This window comes from Lutra lutra, chromosome 6 (genome assembly GCF_902655055.1).
Source record: "Lutra lutra chromosome 6, mLutLut1.2, whole genome shotgun sequence".
In the NCBI taxonomy this organism is placed as follows: Eukaryota; Metazoa; Chordata; class Mammalia; order Carnivora; family Mustelidae; genus Lutra; species Lutra lutra.
Window position 1 is genome coordinate 138847162 of NC_062283.1, and position 19035 is coordinate 138866196.

The window sequence follows — 19035 nt, forward strand, 5'->3', positions numbered from 1 at the left end:
TATCTACCTTTTGTCTCATTGATTTTCTAAATAATGGTCCTCTGATATGTTTATAAGCTGTAACTGCCTTAAGACATGTTTGTCTGGCATGTATGCTTAGCAAAGTCTGTATAACTGGGATGGATTCCATTCTTTATTTAGAAAACAGTTATTAAGTGAATTTTATTGTCTTCTAGTTTTATCTTGTTGATACAATTGTCCAAAAACAAATACGATAGAAATTATTAGCGTTCCCTTGACTTTGTAGATTAAAGCTTTGGAACAGACCAAAATTATTGAAGACCTAAGTAAGTCCAGAGACAAACTTGAGAAGATGAAGGAGAAAGCTGAGAAAAAGCTAATGTCTGTCAAGTCGGAACTGGATACCGCAGAGCACGAGGCTCAGGAGGATAAGGAGAGAGCCAGAAGTATGATGGAAGTGGTAACCAGCGAAACGAAGATGCTAAAGAAGTCTCTGGAAGAAGCAGAAATGAGAGAAAAGCAGGTGGGTAGAAATCTGGGGTGAAATCTTGTTTAGGAAAAAGGACAATTTAAAAGCTTGATAATTATTTTTACATTTCTTCAAAAACAATCTACAAAGTTTTCTTTATCGTTCCAATATATCTGCTTCCCCTCTAGCATCTTCCTGGCATTAAAATAACCATTATGATTTACTCTGCTAAGAAAAATAATCCACAGTTTCATGGCACGAATTGTAGGAAAGAAAAAGACATTCTCATCAAAGCAGTGGAAAGGCTGTGGAAAGCCAGTTTCTGGTTGTGGAGAGGTTTTGATTATGTTCTCTGATTGCCTCTGAAGTTTGCATCAGCCCAGGCTTCAGCCTCAGGAGGGAGAGCTTATCTCCATCAGAGATCAGTGGCAGGAAACAGTCCCAACTCTCAAACAGTGGCACCCAGACTCGATGGCCAATCTCACCCAGATGTAAGCCATAAACAGTACTCACTTGCTGACTGGTTGCGAGGAGGAGAGTTTTATCTGGTGAGCACATCAGAAGGTCAGGCATAAAGAAACTGTCCCGGGCAGCCTGACCCCCATTGCTTTTGGCTTTTATCTCCCTCTCTTTCTGAAGCTCAAAAGGGCAGAGAGTGGACTCTGATCCTAGGATATATTTTCTTTTCCTCTCTTTGGCTGCCTCTGCTTTGGCTCATGTGTCAGGGAACGTTGAGGAAGGCCAAACTATAAAGTGTGTGTTCTCAGAGAGAAAGCTCTCAGGAATGAAGAGCTTCGGCCATATGTGAAAGGGGAGACAATTTTGAGGGGGAACTTCTTCATCAGGGATTCTAGGCTGGAGAGAGTGTTATGTTCCCCTAGATTGGACTCAGCATGGGAAGGAGGTTGGGAAGTGAATGAAGACATGGTGAGAATGTTTGGAAGTCACTTTTCCTGGAGGCAATGTCTGTTGGATCACATCTTTCCAAAATGGAAGGTACTGCATCAAGGGGTTGACCAGATAGCCCTGACTTAATCTGCTTCTGCTCTAGCCCAGAATCACAGTGTACACAGTGTACGAGAATTTATGGAATACGAGGCACATTTTCATCCATTGTCTCCAACTTCCCCACCTCTCCATTTTTCCTTTTGTGATGCATGAAGGGTAGTCCCAGAGAGTCTAATGTTACAGGTTGTGAAGGAGGCTGATATGTGATGTGATCTGGTCATTATTTAGTAGTCCTTCTTTTTTTATCTGCTCATATTTTCTTCTTTTTTTTTTTAAGATTTTATTTATTTACCTGAAAGAGATCACAAGTAGGCAGAGAGGGAGGGGAGAAGCAGGCTCCCTGCTGAGCAGAGAGCCTGATGCGGGGCTCCATCCCAGGAACCCGGGATCATGACCTGAGCCGAAGGCAGAGGCTTTAACCCACTGAACCACACAGGCACCCCCCAGCTCATACTTTCTTGCCCGTTGTTCTTCCTTTAGTTTAAGAGCTTTCTTGCCCAGGGCACCTGGGTGGTTCAGTCAGGTAAGCCCCCAACTCTTGGTTTCGGCTCAAGTCATGATCTCAGGGTCATGAGATCAAGCCCCACATTGGCCTCCGTGATCAGCACGGGGTCTGTTTGAGATTCTCTTTCCCTCTCTCTTTGCCCCCCGCCCAGCTCTCACATACTCTCAAATAAATAAATAAAATCTTAAAAAAAAAAAAAAAAGATTCCATGCCCAGTTAAAATTCCAGTGGATAAGGATTTACCACCCATGGACACAACTACACTTTTGTAAAGCACTTTTTATTGTATAGAACACATACACAGTCATTGTTTCATTGGATCCAAATTTCAGAATAGCCCTGGGAAGGAGGTGTATGGTTATTCCCACCAGGAAGTGAGAATACGGAGTCTTAGGTCAGGGTCCTATTCATGGTTGCCTACCCGAGATTCTTGACTTGGTAGCCAATGCCACACTAATTGGCTTATCAGAAAAGAGGTTATGAAATCACCAAAAGTTGGGGATGAAAGTATTTTAGAGGTAATTTAATAGATGACACCTTCTTATTTTATAAATGAGAGAACTGAGGTTAAAGATAGGTAAGTAATTTGCCTACCTCATGCACACCTGGGCTTTCAATGGGTTTGTTTGTTTGGTTGCATTTGGACCAGCAGTAGTTGATACATTGTGTTTTCACCCTTCTGTGTGTTTGATATTACAGCTGGTGGACTTCAGGGAGGTGGTTTCTCAGATGCTGGGCTTGAACGTGACCAGTCTTACACTTCCTGACTATGAAATCATCAAATGCCTTGAAAGACTGATCCATTCACATCAGCATCACTTTGTCACCTGTGCCTGTCTCAAAGATATGATTCCAGGGGGCGATAGGCATCCACAGAACTGCTTAAAACTCCTTCATTGAATACCATCTCTTTTGGGGCAGGTGGAGATAAGAGATGGAACACAATGGTCAATTTCACAAATTCCCCAAACCTTTGAAATTTGGTCAGTGTGTGAATACCATATGCTTTGATGATCAAGCCAGAATCCCATTTGCAAAAAATGATCTTAGAGGTGCCAGCTGTAGGTTAAGAGCACACATTATTTTATTTGCTAGCACTTTGGGACCCAGAAGAATTCTAGTAGATTGCATATCTAGAATGGACAATGGCGGCAGGGGATTAACATTTGTGGGATTCCTTTTATGAGCCGGGGGCTTTACTATCCCATTTAATTTTCATTGTAGCTGTGTGGAGAAGCTTTAATGATTTATTTTGTGACCTGTCTGGGGCTCAGAGAGGGTGTTACCTACCCAAGATTGCAATTGGTTAGGGATGGAACCAGCATTCTGACCATGTTGGTCCCAGATCAAAGGCTGTGCCTTCTGCTACTCTGCCCTCCTCCAGTTTCTTCTGTTATTGTGGTGAAAATTGCCCCCATAAAGGAAGACAAACATTCATACATTAAATCAAGTCCACAAAGTGACTGAGATTCATGAATGTCACGCATAGGATTTCTTTAAAAAGCATTACACCTAATTATTTGGGTAAAACACATAGGTCTGAGGTCCTGTAAGAAACCTACTGGTTTTAAATGTTGCTGCCAGATCATATTTGGTGGTAATTTTTCATGTTTGAACTGGGTTGATCTCAGTCCTTTAAAAATGAAACCTTTAATGCAAAACCTATAAAATGAAGAAATCCTGCCCAGGTTTATTCACCAATATATCACATGTACTGACAGCAAGAGGACTTTTTTAGAATGGGGGTTTTATTATGAATTTCCATCACTTTCTGCCGTCTTTTTAAATTTCTACTTCACAAGAGTTTTTCAGGAAACCATATTCTTAACTTTATTGAGAGAAACTTTTAGTTCTTTGGGTGAGTATCTTATTTTTGAATATTTAAATCTTATTTTTGAATCTTATTTTTTTGAACGATTTTATTTATTTATTTGACAGACAGAGGTCACTCTGTGAGAGGCAGAGAGGCAGGCAGAGAGAGAGGAGGAAGCAGGCTCCCCGCTGAGCAGAGAGCCTGATGTGGGGCTCGATCCCAGGATCCTGGGATCATGACCTGAGCCGAAGGCAGAGGCTTTAACCCACTGAGCCACCCAGGTACCCCTTGAATCTTATTTTTATTTTGTATCTTATTTTTGAATTTTTAAATAGTCTCTGAAAAAAGCATTGGTGTCTAATTAAAGGGGGGGGAATAGACTACCCCCAAAAATTAAGAGAAAAAGTAAATTCTAGAGGCAAGGAAATGAGTTTAACATTTAGAGGCTCGTTGACAGATCACACAGAGGGAGTGACCCAGGATGTCCCCTTGGGGATGGGGTCAGTGTTGCCTGGCTTTCTCCTTTACATCCAAGGACAGTATGAAATAGCATTTGTGACCTAATAAGAACACCTGCAGAGCCAAGAGTAAGGACATGAACTGAGGGTTCAACAGGCAGGAGATGGGGGCTTGTATTTTCCCAGTGGAAGGCCTGTGATCTCTGGAGACACCCCCTGAACCGCCCTCCCCATCACACACGATCCAAAGATTCAGTGGTTATGGCTCCGGACCCACACTCACCCAGAAAGAAGGAGGTGACTTTATTGGTTTGGTCTCTAGAGAACTTGCTGAGCGGCTCTCTTTCATCCATGGGAAGATGGAGGTGATTAGAGATGGAGGGATTGTTTTTATACCTTCCCTCTGTTTTCCTTCTCCAAGTACAATCTTTAATGAATGGCACTTACTTTCTCTGTAAATTTCACTTTTTGACACTATTCAGAGATACTTTTAACAACATCACTTTGAAAACATAAACTGGTCTAATAATATGTTTCCATTTCTGGTGGAAAGACTACACAGCATAAGAAAAAGAAGTCTATGTATATCACCCAGAGGTATGTTAACTATTTGTCATTTGGACAAATTGAAATCCCTAAATAAAGCTATTTCCCGGGGCACCTGGGTGGCTCAGTGGGTTAAAGCCTCTGCCTTCAGCTCGGGTCATGATCCCAGGGTCATGGGATCGAGCCCCACATCAGGCTCTCTGCTCAGCGGGGAGCCTGCTTCCTCCTCTCTCTCTGCCTGCCTCTCTGCCTCTCACAGAGTGACCTCTGTCTGTCAAATAAATAAATAAAATCTTAAAAAAAAAAAAGCCATTTCCCTCCTTATCGAAATGCTAGTTGATCGCTGGCTTTCCCTTTGTGGTATTCATTCTAGAGTTGGCAGCCCAGCCTCACATTTTTGTGTTAGATTTTGTTCTTCCCTAATACCCATGTATATTTTATGTTGGCCAATAAAATGTGTTAGGTTGATGAGATTTTCTAAATAGGGCTTTAAAATATTTAACACTAATTCTACCAAATATACTTGAGTGGTAATTGCCTTCGAGATTACTACTCTGGTCATTGAGACATTTAAATGTATGCATAAAACATCTCAATCGGGGGGGGGGGAAGCCTGAGCCATCTAAATTTTCAGTTCTACCTTCTAGTCTGTCTTACAGATGAACAGTGAGTGATTCAAGGTCAAGGGGTAGTGGGCGGAAAATGGTTAAAGGGCATCTCTATTATTTATATTGTAATAATACTTAGGACTTGGAAGGGGAGTTTATTTTTCACTGGGAAGCATTTCATGGTTATATAACCTTGGACCAGGAAGGCTCTGCTCGCTCTATGCAGTAGCGATCTGATCCACATTATTGCTGAACTCCACTTAGCTTCTCATCAGTAAGTGGGGTCTGGATGCTTCTCTTTCCCTGATGCAGTCTCCACACTGAAATGCCTGCACCTTTGTATAAACCCATCGCTCATTTGAGACTTCTGCTAATGGATATGGAACTTTCTTCTGTTCTTCATTGCAGTTACCTACTAACATCCTGTCTGTTCTTCCTACTTAAGACCTATTGCAGATAGTTCATGGGTGTCTTCTCCATCCCCATGAAGTACTACCTTCATCTTGGATGACTTTAGTGCCTATAAGGAAAACTCACACAATGCTCTATCTTTCACTCCTTGGCCTTGACCCCCATACCTTTACCTCCTTTTGTTTCAGCCACTTAAACCTTGGATCGTAGTTTATAGTAACCCAGTTCAGACTACCTTCCGTTGGGACACCTGCGTGGCTCCATTGATTAAGTGTCTCCCTTTGGCTAAGGTCATGATTCCATGATCCCAGGGTTTTGGGATCGAGTCCTGCATCGGGAGCCTGCTTCTCCCTCTGCTCCTCCCCCAACCCCTACTTGTGCTCTCTCTCTCTCTCTCTCGCAAACACAAATAAATAAAATCTTTAAAAAAATTATATTTAGACTCCTTTCAGCCAAAGAGAATTTGGTGGGGAGAGAGCTCATTTGAAAGATTCAGGGGTAGACTAGCTTCAGCATGGCTAGATCCAGCAATTTAAAATTGTTATTTGAAATCTTGCTTCTACCCATCTTTCATGTCTCCTTGATTTGCTTGTCCTTGCATGTGGGCCTCACTTTCTCCTTCTGCAACTGGTTCCTCCATGCTGCCAGGAAAGATGGTCACAAGAAGCTACATGGTCTTTACAACTCACGAGCTGACAAAATGAGAGATTCTCTGCTCCAGCATCCAGGGAAAGAATGTCAGGAAAGAAGAGTCTGATCCTCGCCTCTTGGTCACCTACTCATTCCTGAACCAAGCACCTTAGTCAGGGGATGAACTCATTGGCCTGTGTCCCATGCCAACTCCTGTAGCAGAGGTGGGGTGTGGGGAGGCTCTAGGGTGATCTTTCAACCAGAATCACAAGTAATGACAGAAGGAAAGCTCCCCAAAGGAAGAGAAGCTGGACAGGCACACAACACTCATCTATGACCCATGGTGTGTACTTTAGGGTCTTCTCATCACCTATAACTTCTCCACCTCTGAAATCTTCAAATCTCCATAAACTCTTAACTGCAGACCTCCATCTCTTATTCCCACACAGCTGTTCTTCGAGTCTCCTTGGTTCTCCTATTTTCTCTCTACTAACCTTGCCATTTGGGGTCAGCCTGGATCCTCTGGTTTCTTTCTTCAATCATTCTTTTTCCAACATTGACTCATGCCCTTGCTTCTCTCCCCTCAAATTTCAAGTAATCCCAACTAACAATGTTTCTGCTGCTTTTCCTGCCCCACCAGAGGACACTGGGAGAAATCACAGGTGGGCATGCCACACTCAGGTCTGTGTTCTCACTGGAGCCCTCTACTAATCAGTAATCCTCCACAGGGTTCCACGTAGAACTCACTGCCATATTCCGAAATCACTCTTGCAAATTTTCTTCTCTTCTTCAAGGCTCTTAACCTGTCTCTTTCTTCACTGTCAGCAGATAATCTTATCTCCTCTTCCACCCACAAAATAGAAGCCATTATAGGAAATATCTTCAATATCAGATCCTAAAATAGCCTGCTATGTGTCCACATGCCTCGTTGCCTCCTTCCCTCTTCCTGTCTCAGACTCTTTCCTCCCGGAGGCTGCTCATTTCTTCAGCAACTTCATGCCATCAGTTGTCCTCTCTCCAAAGTGTTTTCAACCTCACGCTCATGAATGGTTCCTCTCCCTCTGCTTTTAAATGTGTTCATCTTAAACCAGTCCCAATATTCTGCAATAACTTCTGTGTAGGACCTTACTTCCCCCTCTTTCTACAGAGGTGAGCCACTCGAAAGTGTGGTTTCTATGGCTGTCTCTCTGTTCTGACCTCCCACTCCTGCCATTTCCTGAGGCTGCCTGGCTTCGGTCTCCACTCACCCGGCTCTCCCATTACTTTATTAGCAAACCTCTGTTAGTTTTCGGGTGCTTATCTTACTGGATCTTCCTGTAACAGGTGATACCATTGATCATTTCCTTCTCGAATCATTCTTTTGCATTAGCTTCCATGATGCGCCATTCAACTCATTTCTTTCCCCCTGCCTCTCTACATGCCTGAGTCAGATTATTTTAAGGTTATAAGAAGAAGAAGTGAAATGAGTGTTTATTGTAAGGATAAGTGTGGCTATGAGTGTGGGTGGGAATCTCGACGTCACAGTCAGAACTCAGTGAGGAAGAGTTCTACATCTCTGAAACCAGAATGTCGCTGATGGTCCAACAACTGGACTGCCAAATGTACGGTCTAGTGTGGCTCTCACGGCTGGGTGCTCTTGCTTGTCCCATGTGACCTGGTTTCCTTCAATGCCATGAAAACTCAGCTTCCCTCTGTTTCTGCTTCTGCGGCTTCAGCTGGTGTCTCAGACGCCTGGCCTTCAGACTGTGCGACAATACATTTATTGTGTAAACCGCTCAGCCTGTTAACACAGCCCGAGGAGCCTAGGCCCCATCTTATAAGATTGCCGTAAGGATTAAATAATGTAGAGCATCTAGAAGATATCCTGGCACATGGGGAATTCTTGACACACATTAGCCAATGACGTTGTTACTGTAAATACCGTTAACTAGTTCCACCCATTCTTGTGGTTTTAATTATCACTGATGCAGTGATGATGCCAACCGTTATCCCTCTTAGATCACATTCCTGTCCTGATCCTCTCACCTGTAGGATGGTGTGGAAAGGACACCTGTAGGAATTGAGCCAAATAGACTTAGGTTCACATAGAAGCTCTGCTGAGTGTCTTGGGCCAGGCGGTCAACCACTTTGAAAACCCATCTGTTTCAGGGCAAGCATAGGAATAACAAGACCGGTTTAATCTTAGAGGGATCCTCATGCAAGGATTCAGAGTCGATGTATATAAGGTGTGTAGCTTAGAACATGGACGTCACAAGAGCTTGGTGATTGTTAAACCTTGCAGGTATCTCAAACTCAATATAGGCAACATTGAATTTATAATATCTGCTTCCATCTCCTTCTCACCAAGAACCTACTTCTCTCCTGGGCTCCCTGCCTCAGCCAATGGCCTGGTATCTGTCCAAGTGTCCAAGGCAGGGTTTAGGGAGGGAACTCTGACTTGTCCCTCTCCCTCCTCTCACAGCAGATAAGTCATAAAGCCCTGTCTGCTCTGCCCCTGTCTTCTCCTTTATCTAGCTCCTCCTTCCTTCCACATGAACACCACGATAGTTTAGACCTCGTTATCTCTCTCTCACTCAGACTTCTCTGGGTTCTGAACATTCACCACCCAGGTCTCCCCCTTTAGGACGGAAGTGCTCCTTCTTCAGCTGCCCAGAGCTGTTAGCTCTCGACAACCCATAGCTGAGTTCCTTGCAAGGACTTGCCCTTGGTTGAAGGGAGCTACCTCATCCTGGGTCACAGAATTTTCCCAAAGGCAGTTTGTATCTAGTGACTGGTCAATGTGGGGATACAAAAATCTGGCCTTCTTTCTTCAATTCAGGACCACTCTGAAGGGTCATGTCAGATTCAGAACTATGCCCCCCACCCATTTAAACCACCCCCTTCCCAAATCAGCCAAGGCCCTGTGGCAACACACTTCAACTGCTTCCTCTGCCCAGTCCTGTTTTCTTACTTTCTTACAGGTTTTGTTCTAAGTGTGTGATTCAATAAATCCCTGCCTCCAAATTCCCATCTCAGGGTCTTTCCGGGACCCTTTTTTTAGGGTCTTAGGTCTGTCCGACCTTAGATTCTTTCATTCTCCTTGCAACTAGTTGTGAATGTATGAAAATATTTGGTGTTTTTCCATCATGTAGTTTTATCAATGAACAAGTACTTATTGATCGGTTGGTGATATAGGACCCACAAAACCAGAACAACAACCCCCCCCAAAATATCTATAACTTGAATGATTTGGCTTTTTCCTTCTCTTCAGAATTCTCTGTCAAGATTCATAACTAGGTTCCAGTATGGTATTGAGTACCAAAAGAAGATTTTACTCTTATTTTTCCATTTCCTGTTAGTTTTAGCAGTGTAGAGTACAGAAGAGACACTACTCCAAGTAGCTTAACCAAGGAAGGATTTATTACAGGGTATTAAGTGGCTTTCAGAATCATGTGAGGGCTGAAGAATAGACCTGAGGTTGAGTTTTCCATAGCGATTCCCAAAGGCACACCATAGAATGAAACCACCAAGATTGATGCTGCTGCTTCTGTAGTTGAAAACCAGAGGATCCAGAATCTCATTGATACTACCAAGATTTGGAAGCTACCACTTTTAGAGTGCCTCCCCTCCTGCTGCTAACTCCATTTCTTGCTGGCCCAGATGGGTTGCCTTGTGCCTTCTGCCTTGCCTCCAGAATCCAAGCATCTTTTTTTAAAAATTAACATATTATGTATTATTTGCTTCAGGGGTACAGGTCTGTGAATCATCAGTCTTACACAATTCACAGCACTCACCATAGCACATACCCTACCCAATGTCCATCACCCAGCCACCCTATCCCTCCCCATCTACCCCCCAGCAACCCTCAGTTTGTTTCCTGAGATTAAGTGTCTCTTATGGTTTGTCTTCCTTCTGATCCCATTTTGTTTCATTTTTTCCCTCTCTACCCGCCACGACCTCCTGCTGTGCCTTTCAAATTCCTCATATCAGAGAGAGCATATGATAATTTTCTTTTTCTGATTGACTTACTTCCTTAGCATAATACCCTCTAGTTCCATCCACGTCATTGCAAAAGAAAAGATTTCAGGTTTTTTTTTGATGGCTGCATAATATTCCATTGTATATATATCCCACATCTTCTTTATTCATTCATCTGTTGATGGACATCTAGGTTCTTTCCATAGTTTGGCTGTTGTGGACATTGCTGCTATAAATATTCAGGTGCACGTGCTCCTTCTGATCACTACATTTGTATCTTTAGAGTAAATACCCAATAGTGTGATTGCTGAGTCATAGGGCAGCTCTATTTTCAACTTTCTGAGGAACCTCCATACTGTTTTCCAGAGTGGCTGTACCAACCTGCTTTCCCACCAGTAGTGTAGGAGCATTCCCCTTTCTCCACATCCTCACCAACATCTGGCATTTCCTGACTTGTTAATTCTAGCCATTCTGACTGGTGTGTGGTGGTATCTCACTGTGGTTTTGATTTGTATTCCCCTGATGCAGAGTGATGTTGAGCACTTTTTCATGTATCTGTTGGCCATTTGGATGTCTTCTTTGCAGAAATGTCTGTTCATGTCTTCTGCCCATTTCCTGATTGGACAATACTGTCTTGATGATGACAGCTTTGTAATAGAGCTTGAAGTCTAGGATTGTGATGCGGCCAACTTTGGTTTTCTTTTTCAACATTCCTCTGGCTGTTCGGGGTCTTTCCTGTTTCCATATAAATTTTAGGATTATTTGTTCCACTTATTTGAAAAAAATTGATGGCATTTTGATAGGGATTGCATTAAATGTGTAGATTGCTTTAGGTAGCATAGACATTTTCACAGTATTTGTTCTTCTAATCCATGAGCTTGGAACGTTTTTCCATTTCTTTGTGTCTTTCTCAATTTTTTTCATGAGTACTTCATAGTTTTCTGAGTACAGAGTCTTTGTCTCTTTGCTTAGGTTTATTCCTAGGTATCTTATGGTTTTGGGTGCAATTGTAAATGGGATTGACTCCTTAATTTCTCTTTCTTCTGTGTTGCTGTTGGCGTATAGAAATGCAACTGATTTCTGTGCATTGATTTTATATCCTGACAGTTTACTGAATTCCTGCATGAGTTCTAGCAGTTTTGGAGTGGAGTCTTTTGGGTTTTCCACATAAAGTATCATCTCATCTGCAAAGAGTGAGAGTTTGACTTCTTCTTTGCCAATTTGGATGCCTTTAATTTCTTTTTGTTTGTCTGATTGCTGAGGCTAGGACTTCTAGTACTATGTTGAATAGCAGTGGTGATAGTGGACATTCATGTTGTGTTCCTGATGTTAGAGGGAAAGCTCTCAGTTTTTCTCCATGGAGAATGATATTTGCTGTGAGTTTTTCATAGATGGCTTTTATGATATTGAGGTATGTGCCCTCTATCCCTACACTGTGAAGAGTTTTGATCAAGAAAGGATGCTGTAATTTGTCAAGTGCTCTTTCAAGCATTTATTGAGAGTATCAGATGGTTCTTGTTCTTTCTTTTATTAATGTACTGTATCACATTGATTGATGTGAAGATGTTGAGCCAAGCTTGCAGCCCAGGAATAAATCCCACTTGGTCATGGTGAATAATCCTTTTAATGTAATGTTAGATCCTATTGACTATTATTTTGGTGAGAATTTTTGCATCCATGTTCATTAATGATATTGGTCTGTAATTCTATTTGATGGAGTCTTTGGTTTTGGGATCAAGGTAATGCTGGCCTCATTTTCCTTCCATTTCTATTTTTTGGAACAGTTTCAGGAGAATAGGTATTAATTCTTCTTTAAATGTTTGGTAGAATTCCTGTGGGAAGCCGTCTGGCCCTGGGTCTTTGTTGGGAGAGTTTTTGATGACTGCTTCAATCTCTTTACTGGTTATGGGTCTGTTCAGATTTTCTATTTCTTCTTGGTTCAGTTTTGGTAGTTCATATGTCTCTAGGAATGTATTCATTTCTTCCCGATTGTCAAATTTGAATATGTTCTTATCATTGTTTGTATTTCTTTGGTGTTGGTGGTGATCTGTCCTCTTTCATTCATGATTTTATTAATTTGGGTCCTTTCTCTTTTCTTTTTGATAAGTCTGGCCAGGGGTTTGTCAATCTTATTAATTCTTTCAAAGGACCAGCTCCTAGTTTTATTGACTTGTTCTACTGTTCTTTTGGTTTCTATTTCATTGATTTCTGCTCTGATCTTTATGATTTCTCTTCTCCTGCTGGGTTTAGGTTTTCTTTGTTGTTCTTTCTCCAGCTTCTTTAGGTGTAGGTTTAGGTTGTGTACTTGAGTCCTTTCTTCTTTCTTGAGAAAGGCTTGTATTGCTATATACTTTCCTCTCAGGACCGCCTTTGCTGTGTCCCACAGATTTTGAACCGTTGTGTTTTCATTTTCATTAGTTTCTGTGAATTTTTTCAATTCTTCTTTAATTTCCTGGTTGACCCATTCATTCTTTAGTAGGATGCTCTTTAGCCTCCATGTATTTGGGTTCTTTCCAAGTTTCCTGTTGTGGTTGATTTCTAGTTTCAAGTCATTGTGGTCTGAAAATATGCAGGGAAAGATCCCAATCTTTTCCTACTGGTTGAGACCTGATTCATGACCCAGGATGTGATCTATTCTGGAGAATGTCCCATGTGTACTTTTTTTTTTTTTCTTTTGCTTTGGGATGGAATGTTCTGAATATATTTGTGATGTCTATCTGGTCCAGTGTTGTCATTTAAAGCCTTTATATCCTTGTTGATCTTTTGCTTAGATGATCTGTCCATTTCGGTGAGGGGGGTTGAAGTCCCCCTACTATTATTGTATTATTGTTGATGTGTTTCTTTGATTTTGTTATTCATTAGTTTATATAATTGGCTGCTTCTGTGTTAGGGGCATAGATATTTAAAATTGTTACTTATTATTGGACATACCCTTTCAGTGTGATGTAGTGTCCTTCCTCATCTGTTATTATAGTCTTTGGCTTAAAATCTAATTTATCTGATAGAAGGATTGCCACCCCAGCTTTCTTTTGATGTCCATTAGCATGGTAAATTGTTTTCAACCCCCTCACTTTAAATCTGGAGGTGTCTTTGGGTTTAAAATGAGTTTCTTGCAGACAGCATATTGATGGGTCTTAATTTTTTATCCATTCTGATACCCTGTGTCTTTTGATTGGGGCACTGAGCCCATTTACATTCAGGGTAACTATTGAAAGATGTGAATTTAGTGACATTGTATTGCCTGTAAGGTGACTGTTACTGTATATTGTCTCTGTTTCTTTCTGGTCTGTTACTTTTAGGTTCTCTCTTTGCTTAGAGAACCCCTTTCAATATTTCCTGTAGAGCTGGTTTGATGTTTGCAAATTCTTTTAGTTTTGTTTGTCCTGGAAGCTTTTTATCTCTCCTTCTATTTTCAATGACAGCTTAGCTGGATATAGTATTCTTGGCTGCATATTTTACTCGTCTAGTTCTCTGAATATATCTTGCCAGTCCTTTCTGGTTTGCCAGGTCTCTGTGGATAGGTCTGCTGCCAATCTAATATTTTTACCATTGTATGTTACAGACCTCTTGTCCTGAGCTGCTTTCAGGATTTTCTCTTTGTCACTGAGACTTGTAAGTTTGACTATTAGATGATGGGGTATGGACCCATTTTTACTGATTTTTGAGCAGGGTTCTCTGTCCTCCTGGATTTTGATGCCTGTTCCCTTCGCCAAATGAGGGAAATTCTCTACTATAATTTGCCCCAATATATCTTCTGTTCTCTCTCTCTTTTTCTTCTGGGATTCCAGTTATTCTTATATTGTTTCATATTATGGTATCACTTATCTCTCAAATTATCCCTTTGTGATCCAATACTTGTTTGTCTCTCTTTTGTTCAGCTTCTTTATTCTTCATCATTTGGTCTTCTATATCACTAATTCTCTCTTTCTACCTCATATATCCTAGGAGTTAGAGTCTCCATTTTTGATTGCTCCTCATTAATAGCTTTTTAAATTTCAACTTGGTTAGATTTTCTTTCTTTTATTTCTGCAGAAAGGGATTCTCTTGTATCTTCCATGCTTTTTTTGAGCCCTCCTAGCACCTTGATAATTGTCATTCTGAACTCTAGTTCTGACATATTACTAATGTCCTTATTGATTATGTCCCTAGCTGTTGGTACTGCCTCTTGTTTTTTTTTTTTTTTTTTTTTTTTTTTTGTGGTGAGTTTTTCTGCCTTGTCATTTTATCCAGATAAGAATAGATGAAGGAGAGAACAAAATACTAAAAGGGTAGCAACAGCCCCAGAAGAATATACATTAACCAAATCAGAAGAGACCCGAAACCAGGGGGAGAAGAAAGGAGGGGAAAAAAAAATATATATATACACACACAAATATATATATATATATATATATATATATATATATATATATATATATATATTTGGTGAGTACAACAGAGCCTTGTACTTGATTTGGGGTGTATTTTGGTCTGTTAGAAGAAAGTATCTCCCAAAATTTTAAAGAAAGAAAAACATATACACACACACACACACACACACATGCACACATACATATATATACACACATACAAAAAAAATAAGGGTAAACACGATGAAGGGATGAAATATATATATACACACACACATACAAAAAAGATAAGGGTAAACACGATGAAGGGATGAAATATGACTGTAAAGATGAAAATTTAAAAAGATTCTAGGGGCATCTGGGTGGCTCAGTAGGTTAAAGCCTCCACCTTGGCTCAGGTCATGGTCCCAGGATCCTGGGATGGAGCCCCACATCCAGCTCTCTGCTAGACAGGGAGCCTGCTTCCCTCCACCACCCCCCACCACCTGCCTGCCTCTCTGCCTACTTGTGATCTCTGTCTGTCAAATAAATAATTAAAAAAAATCTTAAAAAAGAAAAAAGATTCTAAAAGAGGAATTGATAATATAAGAAGTTGGTTGAAAAAAGAAAAAAAAAAGAATGTGATCAGGTTGGAGACTAAAACAAAGCCATGTGCTAGATTTAGGGTATATTTTGATCTATTAAAAGAAACTTTTTGTTTCTTTTAAAATTTTTAAATTTTTAAATTTAAATTTTAAATTTTTAAATTCTTTTAAAATTTTTTATCCCAAAATTTTAAAGAAAGAAAAACCTGTATGTATGCAAAAAATAAGGTTAAATACAATGAAAGAATAGAATATGACTATAACATTGAAAATTAAATAAGATTTAAAAAAAAGTATTGATAAGATAAAATAGTTTAAAAATGTTAGGAAAGGAAAAATAAAAAAATAGAATAAGAAAAAAATAAAATTAAAAAAATTTAACTTTGAAAGACTGAAGAATCATGGGGAAAAAACCATGAATTCTATGTATTGTAGTCCGCTAACTCTGAAGTTTTGTAGTTCTCACTGGTGTACTTGGTCTTGGCTGGATGTTCTTATTGATCTTCTGGAGAAGGGGCCTGTTGCAGTGATTCTCAAATGTCTTTGCCTGAGGTGGAATTGCACTGCCCTTGCCAGGGGCCAGGCTAAATAATCTGCTCGGGTTCATGCTTGGGAGCATTTGGTCCCTGAACACTTTCCGTAGAGCTTTGGAGGATGGGAATGAAAGTGACGGCCTCCCAGTCTCTGGCCCGGAGGAGCTGAGAGCTCGGGGCCCCACTCTTCAGTGCACCATCAGAGAAAAGCAGTCAATCCTTCCTGTCTCCCTGGTCTCTGGCTGCACTCCAAGCTCATCCAGCCTGTGACCTAGAGTTTCTATATCTGGCATGCAGCCCTGTTTGGAGTCTCCAAACCCAGCAGATTTCTGCAGTGCACTCCCGCACCGCTCCTCCCAGAGGCGGAAGGAGGAGGGTCTCCCCGGATCTGTCACTTGTGGGGTCCCTGCTCAAAGAATAGTGGTCCAACTGTGCCTTGGATCATGGTTTAAGGGAACCCCAAGCTGAGAACCCCTCCTCAGCTCCATCTCTGCAGCCAGCTTCCCTGCTCCAATACCGGGGAGCTCTATCACCCTCAGACATCCCTGGTCTCTTTGTGTTTCCATGGGTTCTGAGATCACACTGCTCCTACGAGGGCTCCCCCACCTCCGCACTTAGCCTCTGGAGCAGCATCCCTCAGTGAAGCAGACTTCTAAATCTTCCAATTTTGTGCTCCACTGCTGTTTCACTGCTTGTCAGGAGCTGGCCCCCTGGCCCCCATGCTCTATCTTCCTGTATATTGCCTCGGATTCACTTCTCTGCACATCCTGCCTTCCAGAAAATGGTTGCTTTTCTGTTCCTAGAATTGCAGCTCTTCTTCTCTTTGGTCTCCTATTGAGTTTGTAGGTGTTCAGAATGGTTTGATAACTATCTAGCTGAACTCCTGGGACCCGGTGATATTAGGTCTACTATTCCTTCACCATCTCGCTCCTACTATCCTGAATCCAAGCATCTATGACTCTATGCTGGGTCCTCTATCAAAAATGCCACAGAAAACCACAAGTGTCCTCCACAGAATAGCTGTGGAGTAGAGGTGTGACCACTGTCATCTTCCAGTTCTCACACTGAGGCATCTAACTGGCAAAATCCAAATTGCACCTGCAATCTTTTTTGTAGGGATTCTGAGAAACATAGTATTCAGCTTCTCAATGTCAGAAGTCCCGAAAGGCATGCCAGAACAATGTTTTTCGAACTATTTGATAAACTCTAAGATTCAACTCACCCATACACACAGTTGCATTCATGTCCGCCTCAGATAAAAGATCCAACAAGAGAGTTGGATGCCCTGATAGATTCTATTCTAGTCTTTGCCATACAATTCAGGGCTACTCTAGGTCGTGCCACTCCATTAAGAAATGCCAGTCTTGAACCCCTTAGTTGATTTCATGACAGACTAATGGATAGCAACTAGCAGTCTGGAAAAAAAATACCGACCACAAGAAGGGAGGAGTGGATGTTAAATGACAGTCAACGATATCCACTATGCTATACTGTTCCCTCTCCTGCCCCTAAGTTAACAAATAGGATTGAAGGCTGCACATCGAGGGACTTAGTGATATGCCATAGTGTGCAGTGGACTGAGAATCAGGACAATGGGTTCGAGTCCTTCCAGCAGCTGTCTCTCCTTCTGTAAATGAGAACATTGCAGTAGCTCTATGTGCTAATGACCCACTGGACCCATACCTGGCAAAAGTGAGAGAAAGGGTGATTGGTATCTGGTGATTTTTTTGGTAGAGGATGGATGAAGCTCAGAAGGCTGTCTGGGCAGCAAATGCACTTGGACATCAACTTGTACTCCTAAAAAGTATTAGTTGGCTTTAATTAAGTTCCTGCTTATGCACATAGGCGTAAAATCTCATGATTCATTCTAAAAGCATGACGGTAGGTATTGAATGTGAAGCATATGATTAGTTCACCTGCCCCATGTTTGTAAGGTGACCGTTAATTTCACTGTTAGGGTTTGCAAAGAATTTAATCCCTTAATGTAGAGCTTTTAGGCAAAAGCTTATATTTGCCAATGACTAAGGCTTTTATAAGGACTTTTTTTTCTAATATGCTGTAGGTTTGAAGGTAATTGGTGTTAAGAAAAGCCTATTGAAAAGGCAGAACAAAATAAACATTTAATAAATGTTTATTCCGTGCCAAATGGTGTACCAAGCATTTTCATCTACAATGACTCACATAATCCTCTCATTAATTCTTAAAGGAGGAATTATGATTCTCATTTTTACGGATAATGGGGCTCACTCTTGGTCATTAAACTAGCAAGTACAAGAATGTGGAGCTTGCACTCAGTTCTGGCTGACTGAACTCTTGCTTTTCCTTCCCATACGAGGATGTCTCTATTGCTTTCATTATTTGTTCCAGGTGTGTGAAAGTGAAAAAAAAATACTCTAAAAAGACTTTATTGAGAAGACTGAAATTTTCCTGTTTTAGACAAAGAGACATTTGAGTGGATACTTTAGTTCCCCATTTTATTTAAAAGTTTTCTAAACCACCCTTTGCTCTTCAGGGGACCTCGATCTCCGTAAGCAACAGGGAGTTATGAAGATTATTTGTGGACATTATTCTGGCTCATATCTTTTGTGGCTTCCTTTTGCTTGTGATAGTGTTGAAAGGGACTGGAAGAGTTTGTGCATGACGTAAAATACTTCCCTAGCCACCTCCATTTTGTAAACCTCCCCGTCGAACATGGGGCACTCTAGTTGTGCACAGTTGTAGCAATGAGGAATGCTAACCTTGTAAAATGCATGAAAAAGAAATCTACAAAGTGTTTATGCATCTTTAAACACGAGACTCTTAACTCAATATTTTTGAATTTTTCTTCTTTTAGCAAGAATACATAAAATTAAGTAAAACGTTAGATTTAGAAGGATGCATTTCAATGTGATTCCTTCCTCACCCATGTGATTTGATTTTATTACCCTCAGTACAGAGGTTGAGCTGACATACAAACAGACAGGATATGTAATAAATGACTTTGGGAAACTTGGTTCACATACTTCGGAGAATCATGTTGCCTTTTTTATCCCCCCCCCCCCCCACCCGGCCAAGTCAAGTAGCTTCTTTAAATCTTTTCTTTGATCATTTCTTGGAAATAAGCTAACATATAGTCTACGTGGTTCTGTTGATTGTCCTTAGAAGGTCCTCCACAGAGATGGTAAAGTCCCTGGGATGCTTCTCTCAAAGTATATGACTGGCAA

At 41.1% G+C, this 19035-nt stretch overlaps 1 protein-coding gene across 5 annotated transcripts in view; it reads left to right on the top strand.

Moving 5' to 3' along the window:
• The window catches only part of CCDC170 (coiled-coil domain containing 170), a 107873-nt gene extending 103987 nt beyond the window's left edge, over positions 1–3886 (top strand). For all 5 annotated transcript variants that reach the window (XM_047734913.1, XM_047734911.1, XM_047734915.1 and 2 more), the window contains 2 exons: positions 248–484; positions 2643–3886. In XM_047734913.1, coding sequence (XP_047590869.1) covers positions 248–484; positions 2643–2843 — 438 coding nt within the window. In that variant the 3' untranslated portion in view covers positions 2844–3886. The remainder of the gene's footprint in view (positions 1–247; positions 485–2642) is intronic.
• The last annotated feature ends 15149 nt before the right edge of the window (positions 3887–19035 follow it).